This window comes from Python bivittatus, unplaced genomic scaffold, assembly GCF_059951505.1.
Source record: "Python bivittatus isolate LINGU-HERP-01145 unplaced genomic scaffold, Pbiv_v1 ctg000020_np1212, whole genome shotgun sequence".
NCBI lineage: Eukaryota > Metazoa > Chordata > Lepidosauria > Squamata > Pythonidae > Python > Python bivittatus.
Genome location: NW_028277030.1, coordinates 44,296,687 through 44,309,665, shown reverse-complemented (window position 1 = coordinate 44,309,665; position 12,979 = coordinate 44,296,687). Strand labels below are relative to the sequence as shown.

At 39.7% G+C, this 12,979-nt stretch overlaps 1 protein-coding gene across 3 annotated transcripts in view; it reads left to right on the top strand.

Moving 5' to 3' along the window:
- The window catches only part of FILIP1 (filamin A interacting protein 1), an 87,863-nt gene that overhangs the window by 60,607 nt on the left and 14,277 nt on the right, over positions 1-12,979 (top strand). For all 3 annotated transcript variants that reach the window (XM_025165893.2, XM_007426956.4, XM_007426957.4), the window contains exon 5: positions 7,665-10,470. In XM_025165893.2, coding sequence (XP_025021661.1) covers positions 7,665-10,470 — 2,806 coding nt within the window. The remainder of the gene's footprint in view (positions 1-7,664; positions 10,471-12,979) is intronic.

Here is a 12,979-nt window from a genome sequence, read left to right as displayed (position 1 = left end):
TTATCTTACTGCTGCCTCTTCAAGGCACACCATAGCACATTCGGTGGCTGTCATTTTTAACTACAAAATGAAAACTATACATTCTGAAACTGGTTAGCCATAAATGAATGAAGCCAGTTTTATCCCTGCTTTATAAACAAGATAATGTGATTTTATTCAAGCCATGGATCACTGATGCATAGCTGTTATGATACTTTTTGAAGAAAGCATTATCTATTATTAAAAAAAGGGTGTTTTTTCACAACTGTAGGGGATTATGCAAATTCCATTCTGCCTTGTGCTGCTTTTAGGAACCTTTATAGCTGAATAATGGTTTGTTTTATGTTGTATGATTCTACCTCATGTTGATTCTGAAAGGAGAGTGATTGCTGCTTAAACATATGTTAAATAGAACTAGCTGGAGTTCAATGAGTTTGGAAAGCAAGGGGGGGTGGGAGAATACACTTCTGTTGTATTTTCCCCCTCTTTTTGCTAAACCTTTCCCTAGCCAACATTCTCCCTTGCTTCCCTAAGTAGAAAGGCTCCACCCCCACCCCCACTGCCCAAAGTTAAATCTGCACAATAATGAGCTGTATAAGGGAGGGATGACATCACCAGTAAGTGGTCCCAGGCTGTTTTGCACAACATTCACCTTTCATTGTTCTGATGACATGGCTGGAATGCGATGGCTAATTCCCTGGAGAGCAGGGACTGAGCAGGGCCTGGGCACAAGCCCACTCTTGCAAGGGAAGGCGAGTAGAAAGGGCTGCTCAGCCTAAGAAGGTAAGAAAGCTGCATATTGCTGGTGTTGCGTGCTTGTTTTCCGAAGGGTTGCTGCCTGTCAGTGCACCTTTGATTCTGTGCAGGCATGGGGGTTAGGGAGTTTGCTTGGTGGGAAGAATCAGCTGGAAGCCGCTGCACATTGCAGTGGGAAGGACAGAGAGGTGCTTGTTAAAGGGGATAGGGCAAAACAGCCCTGCAGCTTTTAAAAAGTTAGTTTTTCTGTTCTGCTGAGCTGATCGGGAAGATATCTTGTAGCATCATATCTGGGAGACTTTGGTTTTACTTAGAAAGTTTTGAACTTTCTTTGGACGTGCAGATGCTTGAACTGGCATGTTTCCTGGGAATGAAGTCTTCCGTTTCACATTGACTCTTGTGAAAAGTTTTCATCTAAAGCCTTTTGCTGACCTCCCCCAAACTCTGTACTGTACTGATCAATTCTTGTCATGCAACTGAAATGCTGAAATGATTTGGCTTCCCTAAGCATTCTCTGTTATATGATAGAGGCTATTGGGGAAATCAGCAGGGTATTTGAAAGTCAGTAAAAGAGTGCATTGCTTTAAAACAGGGAATGTTTCTCAGCATTGATTCAAAGAAAATAAATTAAGTTCCAGCTGGATTCATTCTTAAATGGCACTTTAAATGCTTCTAATTCTGCAGGACTGAAAGAATATCAGCATATATATTTTGTTTTATATATACATACACACACTATACACACACACATATATATACATATACACATTCACATTTTTCCTCCTACTCAGACAGATTTGGGGCAGAACTTAAGGCTGAGAGAAGGTTATAATCATTAGAAGGTCTAAATCTGGTCAGGGCCAAAGGAACAATAGTTTAGGGACATTCCTACCCATCCATATATACTGCCTTGAACCTTGTGAAGGAAGAAGGATGGCTCTACATGTACATAAAATGGGTCATTCTAAAAAATATTTTTGTCTGTATTGGGTTCTGATGTTTTCTGAACACCAAGAACCAGACAGCTCAACCCTGAACGACACACAATTTTTCTCACTGCTTCTTCTATCTTTTTTCCTCAACACCCTACAAAAACTAGTTAATTAAACATCTTGTTTCTTTGTGGAAATGTTTAAAAGGTTTATGGAAAAAGGACGCGAAGAATATTATGTAAATTCCAACTTTGGAATAGCTTGATCAGAATTTCTTGCTACTCTAAACAGCAGTAAAATTCCCTCAAGCTGGGGAACTTGATTGAATCTTTAATCTTCTGAAATTAGCACTAAGATACCTACTGATGGCACTTAATTCAATCAGAAGAGTTATAATCTGATAATCTGATAATCTGTTTTGTCCCTCAAATATAATTATTTAAATAGTGAAATGAATGTCATACTTCAGGGCTGTGCTCAGATCTCTAGCTTAAAGCTTTCTTTTTTCTTTTAAACCACTAAAACAATGTGTTTGACTTGAGAGAGTCAAGGTAGCTTGAGAAATGCTGACCTGGGTGTTAGCTTCCAAATCATTTATGAACATTCCATATGGAATGAAAATTAAGGCCTGATTCTTTACTGATACAAGATAGAAAGTTTTGTGCAGACTTTACATGTCAGAGCTGCTTCCTTTATTTCAAGAGATGCAACAAAAAACTTTATGGGATTTCTGTCATTCAAAACTATGCCAGAACATTGTGTAAGATGCTCATTAATGGCACTTGAAGAGAGAATAGTTTTTGCAAACATTTCTTTATTGCTTTGATTCCTTAACTCATTCCTTATCCCCCCAAAAAAGAATTTTGATGTTGCCCCTTTCCCCTTTTCATGTTGAAATCTGGCTGTAATACATATATGACAACATTTTGAATTAATGTTTTACTTTTCAGGTAATAACTTCAAAACATTCTTAAAAGAGTTCGTTTGCTGACCAAACTGCACTAATAGCACCATTATAGTATTAAGTAATCAGTGAAAATCAGTAAAACCCAGAGTGAGCCTGATTTTCCTCCTAAGATAAGTTTAGTTTCTTTTTACTTTGGCCCTGTGAACCATCAGTGCGACTGCCTCTGAAGGCCACCTGCTGCGAGACTAGTAGACTTCCTTGTGCAGCTGGTTGGCCACTATGGGAACAGATTGCTGGACTAGGTAGGCCAGGGGTCCGATCTAGCAGGGCACTGCTCATGTTGCTAGGTTCTAATCTGTCTCAAGATGCTGAATTGAGATCAGTTTTGTTCCTTCCATCTCCTGTAGGCAATCTTGAGACAGAATGTTTCTATGCAGCTTGAACATTGATGTGATTAAAAGTGCTAACAAACCCTTTTCCTGGGTATAAAGCTGCACATTTGCTCCAGGGAAGAGAAGGTTATGGGGATGTGATATGAGAGTCTTAGCCAACTAACCTCTGGATAGCTAACTTCTATTTCCATCCATATAGACAGTTATCCTTCAGTTAATTAATCTGCAAAAGCAATAGCTCCAGCTGTTTGACTGGAGAAAATGGTGAGGAGGCTTTCAGAGTTCAGCATCTTCTGACTTTTTGGAGCATTTATACACAGATTGTGAGTGATAAAAATGGATCCTGTCATATATTCCCTCAATTCATTCTTGAAAATGGAGTAGGGAATATGTTTGGCTTGGAGATTGACCAGAAATGTCTCTCATGTGGTCTTTCAGTGTCTGTGATCTAGTCCTTTAGTCCAAGTAAGGACTGAAAACATATTAACTTCCACTCGGTTTTTTAACAAATTCCCTTATCTGAGATCTCAGCTGAATTTGAGCCACACAAAAACACGCTTTTCCATAATCTGGCTTCCAAATTAGTCTACACCCTCAACTCCAATGTAAGCAGCATGAACTTGGTTCAGAGTTCCCTGTTGTACTGTGCTGTAAGTGCAAGTGAAGGGGTTCAGATTAAACAAGATGCCAGGTACATAATATAGCATAGAGATAATTTTGTGCATGCTCAACATTATGTTTAATTTGGGCTTCAATACAATTGATAATAAGAAGCTGCCTTGCTTGGTAAAACCATAGAGATTAAATACCCTTAGCATCCTACTTTCAACAATGGCCATCCAGATGCATCTGGCATCTAACAGGCATGGAGGTGATAGACATCCCCTGTTGCTTGACCCTGATATCTAGTACCTCAAGATGTACTGCTTCTCGATATTCACCAGGAGTTTATGTCATCCTCTAATAATACTTATCCATTGTCTACTTAGAGCAGAAACCTCATTCATGTAAATGGACATTTTCCCCAGGTAACTGGCATAGGACACAGCCTTAAAACACAGCTTTTTGCTATAGCCATTTGTGGCTCAGGAGCATAACTTTGGAATGCATTTCTTCAACCTACTGTCAGCCAACTTCACAGAAGTGTCTGAAAAGCAGGTATTACTTTGGTGGGAAAGAAGAACTTAGACATATTGTTGAGATTTTCTGTAGTGAAGTATGTTTCTTGAGTTTGGCCATTTGGGTTATCTTTCTGTGTTTTCCTCAGTTCTAGTATATTCTTTTTGGAGTAAGCTGAATTGCATGGACTATTAGAAATGGGAAGATGGTGGGATGCTAGCATTTTGCACTTGGTCTGTTCCTTTTTGCTAGGAGCAGTGAGCTAACCCTGTGTTCTCTTCTTATTTTGTTTACCAAAGTGAAATAAGTATTTGGTGAATGAAATTCATTCAGTTGTAATGTCAAGAGTTTGATAGTTCTGGGATTATTCTTTTTTCAAAGTTTTAAATAAATATATAGCATATATCATGCAATTAGTAAATTACTGGGAAAATGCTATATTTTAATTTAGAATAAAGTAAAACATTTTATACTTTAAAATCTGGCCAAAGATGATACTGATCCAAGTGAGTGTCTGATGTGAACCCAAGCCTGGATATTATACGTACATACATAATGAACATGAACTAAACTTGAACTTTTAATGGTTTAACTCTCTGCTCTCAGCACATGTAAGACTAGGCATTTTATGCATTAGTCATGCAATGATTTGTACCTAATGACTCTAAAGAGACAAAGAATTATAACATTTAACTGGATATCTCTCTATTATTGGGAAGGGTGAATCGAAAAAGGTCTTTTTTGGCTGAAATTAAAGACAAAATAATTAGACAATTTCATTATGAAAGTAAAAAATGGAAAGTAATGATCTGGATTAATTATAAATATTAAAACAACAAAAGGAATATCAAGTATGAACATATAGATAATGGTGAACAAAATAAAGGTGATAAAAAGTTTTTCTCCCTTGGACTCAAGAATATTAAAGATGGACAGTATGCTGGAGAAGTGAAGAGGATTAATCCTATGAAAATGCAATGACAAACTTAAAATAACTTTTTATTGCATGATTTGTATATGAGAACAAAATACTGTAGTTCAAATAGCAGTCTTTTTAGTGGTAATGTATGGCTGTGAAAGATCTGAGAAGAAATGAGAGGGGAAAAAAGGATAGATCCTTTTGAGTTAGGGATGTGAAAAAGGTTGCTAAAGTTGCCAGGAACTGCAAGATGAACCAGTTAGTCCTGGATCATATACTGTAAATGACCACACCCTAGAGATGATGATCATCAAACAGAAACTGTCATACTTCGGGCATGTGTTGTAAGTGGATGATGGATTAGAAAAAACAACTGTGCTTGAAAGATTGAAGGAAGTAGAAGGGAAAAACAATGGATAAGGCAAGGTCAGAGAGATCACTGAAATACCCTTTGGAGAGATACAGATTGTTACCAGGCATTTGCTCATAGAATCACCAGAAGTTGGCCCAACACAACTGCACCTGACTAACTTCAGAATGTAAGAAGGACCATGTTGGCTCACATGAAAGATCTGTGTTATCCAGTATCTTTTAGGAGCTGACCCCATACTTCTGAGAAGTTCACACAAGGACATGAAGGCAAGTCTTTTTCTGTTGCTGTTCCTCAGCAACCAGTATTGAGAGGCATACAATGATTTACACTGAGCAACTGTTTATAGACAACATTTCAGCTTAAGTGACTAAGGGGAACAAAAATTAACAATTTGCAATATAATATTCTGTCTCTTAAAAGAAATACTGTACAGTACTTTGATTTGCTTCTAGCTTATGATTCTCTGTAAGCAAGCATTTCACTCTCCTTCCATCCATATTCTACATTTTTTCAATTTTTACAAACTGTATTTCTGAACAGTAAAAGAGTTATGTTTGGTGTTACTATAAATCTTGAGAATGTATAGATTTTCTTCATCTTGTTTCTCATTTGCTCCATTTTTATGTTAGTCTTATTAGCATTCATCGCCAGAGTTCCTCTGTTCAATCTTCTGTTTAATCTCTGTTTTTGTTTTTGTATTGGCTTTTAACTATTTATCAGAATTACACCTGCTCCTTATATATGGGCATTCCAGTCTTCTGGGAAATCACTAGACCTGATATAAAGCACATGTTCAGTGCTCTTTCAAAAGACTGGTAGGCCTCTGTATGTATGCACATGTGTCTGTCTGTCTGTCTGTCTATCAATCATCTACCAGTTTCTTTAAACTGAGAAAGAGCTGTATTGCTTGTTCTGTCTCAAATGAGGATATCAGCGTTTTCTATTGCTTCTACCAACAAGAGGTTCTTCATGACCATGCTTTCTACTGTTTTTAAAAGGGAGGGAGGGAGACAGTGTCATTTTGCCTATTCTGATGCCACTTTTCATACTCCATGGGATATCTCTGAGGGTTCCCAACCGTGACCAGTCACTCCTGGCATTGCCACTCCTTGCATCACTTATTGATTTTGAATATTGGGAAACTGGGGGGAAAACTAAGTAACTAACAAGACTTCTACCAATTTTCCCTTCTGGCCCAAATGACAAGAAGAATAGTTAAACTGTCTACCAGTTTTCTGAAAGACTGGTAAACCTCTGTCCCAAAAAACTCCAGCTAACAGGCATGAGTGGGGGACAGCCAGGAGCTTATACCAGAAAAATTATGCCAGGATATTTTTCTGCTGAGTCGGGGACTGGAGGAATGCACATTAGTGCAGTCGCAAGGAACAGCCCTAAAAATCATTAGCAGATCAGTTACCTCATCCTAAGCCAAAACATGACCTCCTGCAGTGGTTTTGTATTAATATTTCACAGCATGAAGGAAGAAGACTGAGCCCTGTGGAACTTACAGTGGTTCGTCTCCCACGCGCACTGACTAGAACTGCCCACTTTGGAAGGAGTGGAACTGCTGCAAAACAGTATCTCAAAAACCTAATCCTAACAGAACGTCCAGAAGGATACCATAGTCCAGGGTTCCCCAAAGTGACCAATATCAACTCCCAAGGGTTGATGGGACTATCCATTGCTGCTGCTGCTGTTTTAATCATAGTACTACTAGTTAAAGTAGTATGTATTACATTATTTTCATATAATAAATGTTTGGGGTCAATGAACAATCTGAAATTTCATGAAGAGGTTGATGAGTTGAAGAGTTTGGGGACCCCTGCCATGTCAGTGGTATGGAACCCTGCTAAGAGTCAAATAGGGCCAGGAGGATCACATTCCTTCCCTTGAGGTCCCAAGAAGGATCTTCCACCAGAGCAATCAATGCTATTTCTGTCCCATGCCCAGACCTGAACCCAGAAAAGGGCTCAGAAAATCTGTTGCTTCTAGTACCCTCAGTAACTGAAGCCCCACTGCCTTCTGCAAAACCTTCTCAGAAAGACAGGGTTTGAGATAGGTCACTGCAGAACTGACTTGCTTCACATAGCTTGCTAAATCCTAAACTGTAGTTAAGCAACCACAATGGCTGGATTCTCATTTTATTCTAAGCCAAAACCAAGGAACATTCTATGGGTTAGCATGTTGTTTAATAGTTTGCAATAGTTTGTTAGGAAGTAAGAATTAACTTTTTTTAAAAAGACCTTACAACACTGAATGCATTCTCTCTCTCTGTCTCTTCTCTCAGATTAAAGAAACTTCTTGAACAGGAAAAAATCTACCAGGCTCGCAAGGACAAAGAACATGCAAAGCGCCTCAGTAAGCTAAGAGAAGAACTTGTTAAACTGAAGTCGTTTGCACTTATGCTGGTGGATGAACGGCAGCTGCACATTGAGCAACTTGATCAGCAGACTCAGAAAATACAAAATCTCACCCAGAAATTGAAAGAAGAAGAAGAAAAGTTTAAGGTCCTAAATTCCAAAGCAAAAGAAGATGGGCAGAAATTAATAAAGCTGGAGGCTGAACTTGAGTACAGGACAGCCTCATATTCTCAAGAGCATGAGGAGATGACTGCTAAATTTACCAGTCAAGAATCACACAATAAGCAGCTCAGGCTTAAGCTAGTGGGTTTAACCAACAGAATTGAGGAGCTGGAAGAAACCAATAAAAGTCTTCAAAAGACTGAAGAGGAGCTTCAGGAGTTGAGGCACAAAATAGCCAAAGGGGAATGTGGGAACTCCAGCTTAATGGCTGAGGTGGAAAACCTTCGCAAGCGTGTGCTTGAAATGGAAGGCAAAGATGAGGAGATCACCAAAACAGAATCTCAGTGCAAAGAGCTGAAAAAGAAATTGCAAGAGGAGGAACACCAGAGTAAGGAATTGAGGCTTGAAGTGGACAAACTGCAGAAGAGGATGTCAGAACTTGAGAAGCTAGAAGACGCTTTCAGCAGAAGCAAATCAGAATGTACCCAGCTGCGTTTGAACTTGGAGAAAGAAAAGAGTTTAACTAAAGACCTGATCAATGAGTTGGAAGTAGTGAAGATTCGGGTAAAAGACTTAGAGGCTTCAGAAACCAAGTTGGAAAAGGCAGAATTGATCCTAAAAGATGACCTGATGAAGCTGAAGTCTTTTACTGTCATGCTGGTGGATGAAAGAAAAAACATGGCGGATAAAATAAAGCAGGAAGAGAGGAAAGTGGAAAGCCTGAATAGGAACTTTAAGGTGGAGCAAGGCAAAGTTATGGAAGTGACTGAAAAGCTAATAGATGAAAGTAAAAAACTTTTGAAGCTGAAATCTGAAATGGAGGAAGAAGTGTCCAATTTGACCAAGGAAAAGGATGAGTTAATTAACAAGCTAAAAAATGAAGAGGAGAAATCTTTGCAGCTAAACTGTACAGTGGATCTATTAAAGAAAAGAATTGATGGCATAGAGGAGGTTGAAAGAGAAATTGCCAGAGGTCGTGTTAGAAAAGGACCAGGGGTTTCTGGACAAGAGGATAACAAGATCAAAGAACTAACAGTTGAAATCGAAAAGCTAAAAAATCGTCTTAAGCAGTTAGAAGTGGTTGAGGGAGATTTGATGAAAACTGAGGATGAATATGATCAGCTGGAGCAAAAATTTAGGACTGAGCAGGACAAAGCTAATCTTCTTTCCCAACAGCTGGAAGAAATGAAGCTCCAGATTGCTAAAAATAAAGCAATAGAGAAGGGAGAGGCAGTGAGTCAAGAGGCTGAGCTGAGACAAAGATTTCGGGTGGAAGAAGCTAAAAACAGAGACTTGACAGCAGAAGTACTGGCTCTTAAAGAAAAAATTCATGAGCTGATGAACAAAGAAGACCAGCTTTCCCAGCTCCAAGTAGATTATTCAGTCCTCCAGCAAAGGTTTCTGGAAGAAGAAAGTAAAAACAAAGCTATGGGACAGGAGGTGCTGAATTTGACAAAAGAACTTGAGCTGTCTAAACGCTATAGTCGTGTCCTGAGACCCAGCATGAATGGCAGAAGGATGGTTGATGTACCTGTTACATCTACTGGAGTACAAACTGATATGATGAATGGTGAAATGGCAGAAGAAGAGACACCTGCTGTGTTCATTAGGAAATCCTTCCAGGAGGAGAACCACATCATGAGCAACCTTCGGCAGGTTGGGCTCAAGAAACCCAGTGAGAGGTCATCTGTGCTTAACAGGTATCCCCCAGCTGCAAATGAGCTTACAATGAGAAAATCTTGGATTCCCTGGATGAAAAAAAGAGACAACAGTTGTCAGCCAACTCAAGACAAAGGAGCCAGAGTTCAAACCAGCCCCGAACGTCCTGGGGAAGTGGTTCTTTCTCCAAAGCAGGGGCAGCCTCTTCATATTCGGGTAACACCAGATCATGAAAACAGTACAGCAACTTTAGAAATTACTAGCCCAACAGCTGAAGATTTCTTCTCAAGTACCACTGTTATTCCTACCTTAGGAAATCAAAAACCAAGGATCACCATAATTCCTTCTCCTAATGTCATGTCCCAAAAAGGGAAAAGTGGTGAGAGCCCAGTGGGTCCAGAGAGAGCAATGTCACCAGTGACTCTAACTACTTTCTCCAGAGAGAAATCTGTAGAGAGTGAGATGTCTCCATTCATGGAAAGGCCCATGTCCCCAATTCAGATCATGACCTTATCTACCTCTGCAGCACCCACAGAAATTACTGTATCCCCTGAGTCACAGGACATGACCATGGGGAGGGCTGTGTTTAGAGTGACACCAGAGAAACAAACTGTCCCAACTCCAGTCCGACAATATAGTCCAAATACAAGCATCATAACGACTGAGGACAACAAAATTCATATCCACTTAGGTACTCAGTTTAAACGTTCACCTAGCACTGCTCAAGAAGGAATGAGTCCTGTAATTACTGTCAGGCCTATGAATGTAGTGGCAGAAAAGGAGGATATGACAGGGACTGTTCTTCGGTCCCCCAGGAATAATGTATCCTCAAGATCTGGAGCAAGCAAAGTGACCAGCACCATTACTATTACTCCAGTTACTACATCATCCACACGAGGAACACAATCAGTGGTAAGCATTCCAGACTCTGTTGGCTATTTGTGCATCTGCACAATGTAGAGAAAGGTGGTAGGAGAGCAGGAGTGGTCAATTTGTGGCCCATGGGCTGCATACACCCTTCCTCCAGCACCTCATTTGTGGCCCCTGATTACTCCAGTGTCAGTTGTAATGCTTTGGATTTGTTTTTCAAAATTCTCACCTTTAAGCCACTAATCCCGAGTCTCCAAATGCCCTGAATTCATTGGTTTGGGAATTGATTTTGCCCTCCTTTGGGGGATGTTTTGGGGTGTTTAATCATAGAAATAGGAGAGGAGGCCTCTGGAAGACAACATATTCCTGTCCTTACCCTTAACTTCCCAAACCAGAAAAATGGCCCTCAGTCAGTCCCCAGATAGAGCCAGTTTGGTCTGGTACCAGGTTAGAAACCAGGAGATGGTGAGTTCTAAGCCTGCCTTTAGCACGAAAGCCAGCTGGGTGACTTTGGGCCGGTCCCTCTCTCTCAGCCCAACTCACCTCAGAAGGTGGTTGTTGTGGGGAAAATAGGAGGAGAAAGGAGGATTAGGTATGTTTGCTGCCTTGGGTTATTTATAAAAATAATAAAGGCAGGATAAAAAATTACAAAATCGTGATTGGGGGCTGTTTTTAAACCATGGAAAAGAATTGTAAGGGTAGGAGTGGGATTTTTTTTTATTTGCTTGTTTAAGACCCTTATATTTTATCTCCATCCAGCTTCCTGCAACCCTCTGGAAGGGTGGAAAGCTGAATTATATCCCCAGCCCTTCAAATATTGTGTGTCCCTGTTTCAATCAATCTTACCCTATAAGCAGAGTTAGGGATTTTGATGTGCAAAATGTGGATCCATCCTTAAACTCCCTAAATCAGGGATTTTCTTGCTTGGTTCAAATGTTATAGAAATGATTTGTCTTTGGTCTCTCTACCCTCCTTTCCTTCTACTATTATATATCAGAACAGGAGAAGGGAAGCATCTCCTAACTTTTTAAAGAGTTCCTTGAGTATTCAAACTAAAAAAAACCTACCTCATTTAAAAACTAGCTATTGAATACAAGTCAGCATCCAAAACTTTAAAAATATATTTCTCATTGTGTCTTTGAGTTATAAAATGAGGGCGATATCTCTCTAAGATAGGTTGGAGTCCAATCTGTCCCCCCCCCCCAGTTATTTATTCTCCATATTTTAAATTGTCATCTGTATCATTTTATAAATTTGTATCCTTCAAAAGGCAAGTGAGACATGATTTTCTTTCCCCATGAATATATGTGAAAGGAGAACTAATGCTGCTTAGTCCTACATGGAAATCCCACTATGTCTAATCAGGATGATTCTGTTATGATTGAGTTACTCTTAAACATGAGTACTATTGCAATCTTGATCTCAGGTAACTGTATATTAGATTGCAGTCTTGGGATTCTGTTAGGTAATTAACCAAAAACTCAAGTGAAATAAGATCCCTCCCTCCAATTCATATATTCCACCTGTCTTCACATTCCTTTTCCTACATGGGATACTGAAATAATATGATGAAATCTAAGTATGCAGTCAAGAATAAGAACTAGATTGATATTCTGGAAAATATGAGTCTAGAATGGTGCAACCATAAAGCAGTTCTTGTATTGTCTCTTGGTTTGGTTATAAGAACAGACTAAACGAGGAGAGAGTCTATATACAGATATTAGAGCAGTAAGTCAGTACAGTGGTCCCTTGGGTCATGAACTTAATTCGTTCCGCAACTCTGGTCACGACCCGAATTGGTCGCGACCCGAATCAAATTTTCCCATAAGGTTCAATGTAAATACGGTTAATCCGTTCTGACCCCTACGAATTTGGTCGCCAACTGATTTTGGTCACCAACCGAATCAAATTTTCCCATAAGGTTCAATGTAAATATGGTTAATCTGTTCTGAACCATATGTATTTTTTTTTAAACCACAAAAATATGAAACAAAGTACAGTACAGTACAGTATGAAGAGAGAGAACGCTAACCTTGCTTGAGGCGACTTCTGGCGTGGAGGACAGGAAGGCGGGTGGGGAGGCGGTTATTGTTTGGAGGGAGAGTCCCCCTCCCTACAGGAAGCCACGACCATGTGTCACAGCAGGGAAAATGGCCGCGGATCCTGTTCGTCACCCGATGCAGAGTTCGTGAACGGAAGCAAAATTTTGCAAATGGTGCTGTTCATGAACCGAATTGTTCATGAACAGAAGCATTCATGACTCGAGGTACCACTGTAAGTCATGCTAAGTTTAAAGTTACATAGATTCATATTGTTCTGAGCTAGGAAATCAAATCATTTATTACAGGGGTGGAGAGCTTATAGCCTTCAGATATTGTTGAACATTAGCCTCAGCCAACAGGGACAGGAATTATGGAGGTGTTCATTCAGTCCAAATCATAGTGTCTCTGACTGAAGGCTGTCCAACCATACTTGAACATAACTAATGGTGGAGCCACCTTCAAACCAATCTTATTGTTAGGAAATATACTGTAATGTTCAGCCACAATCT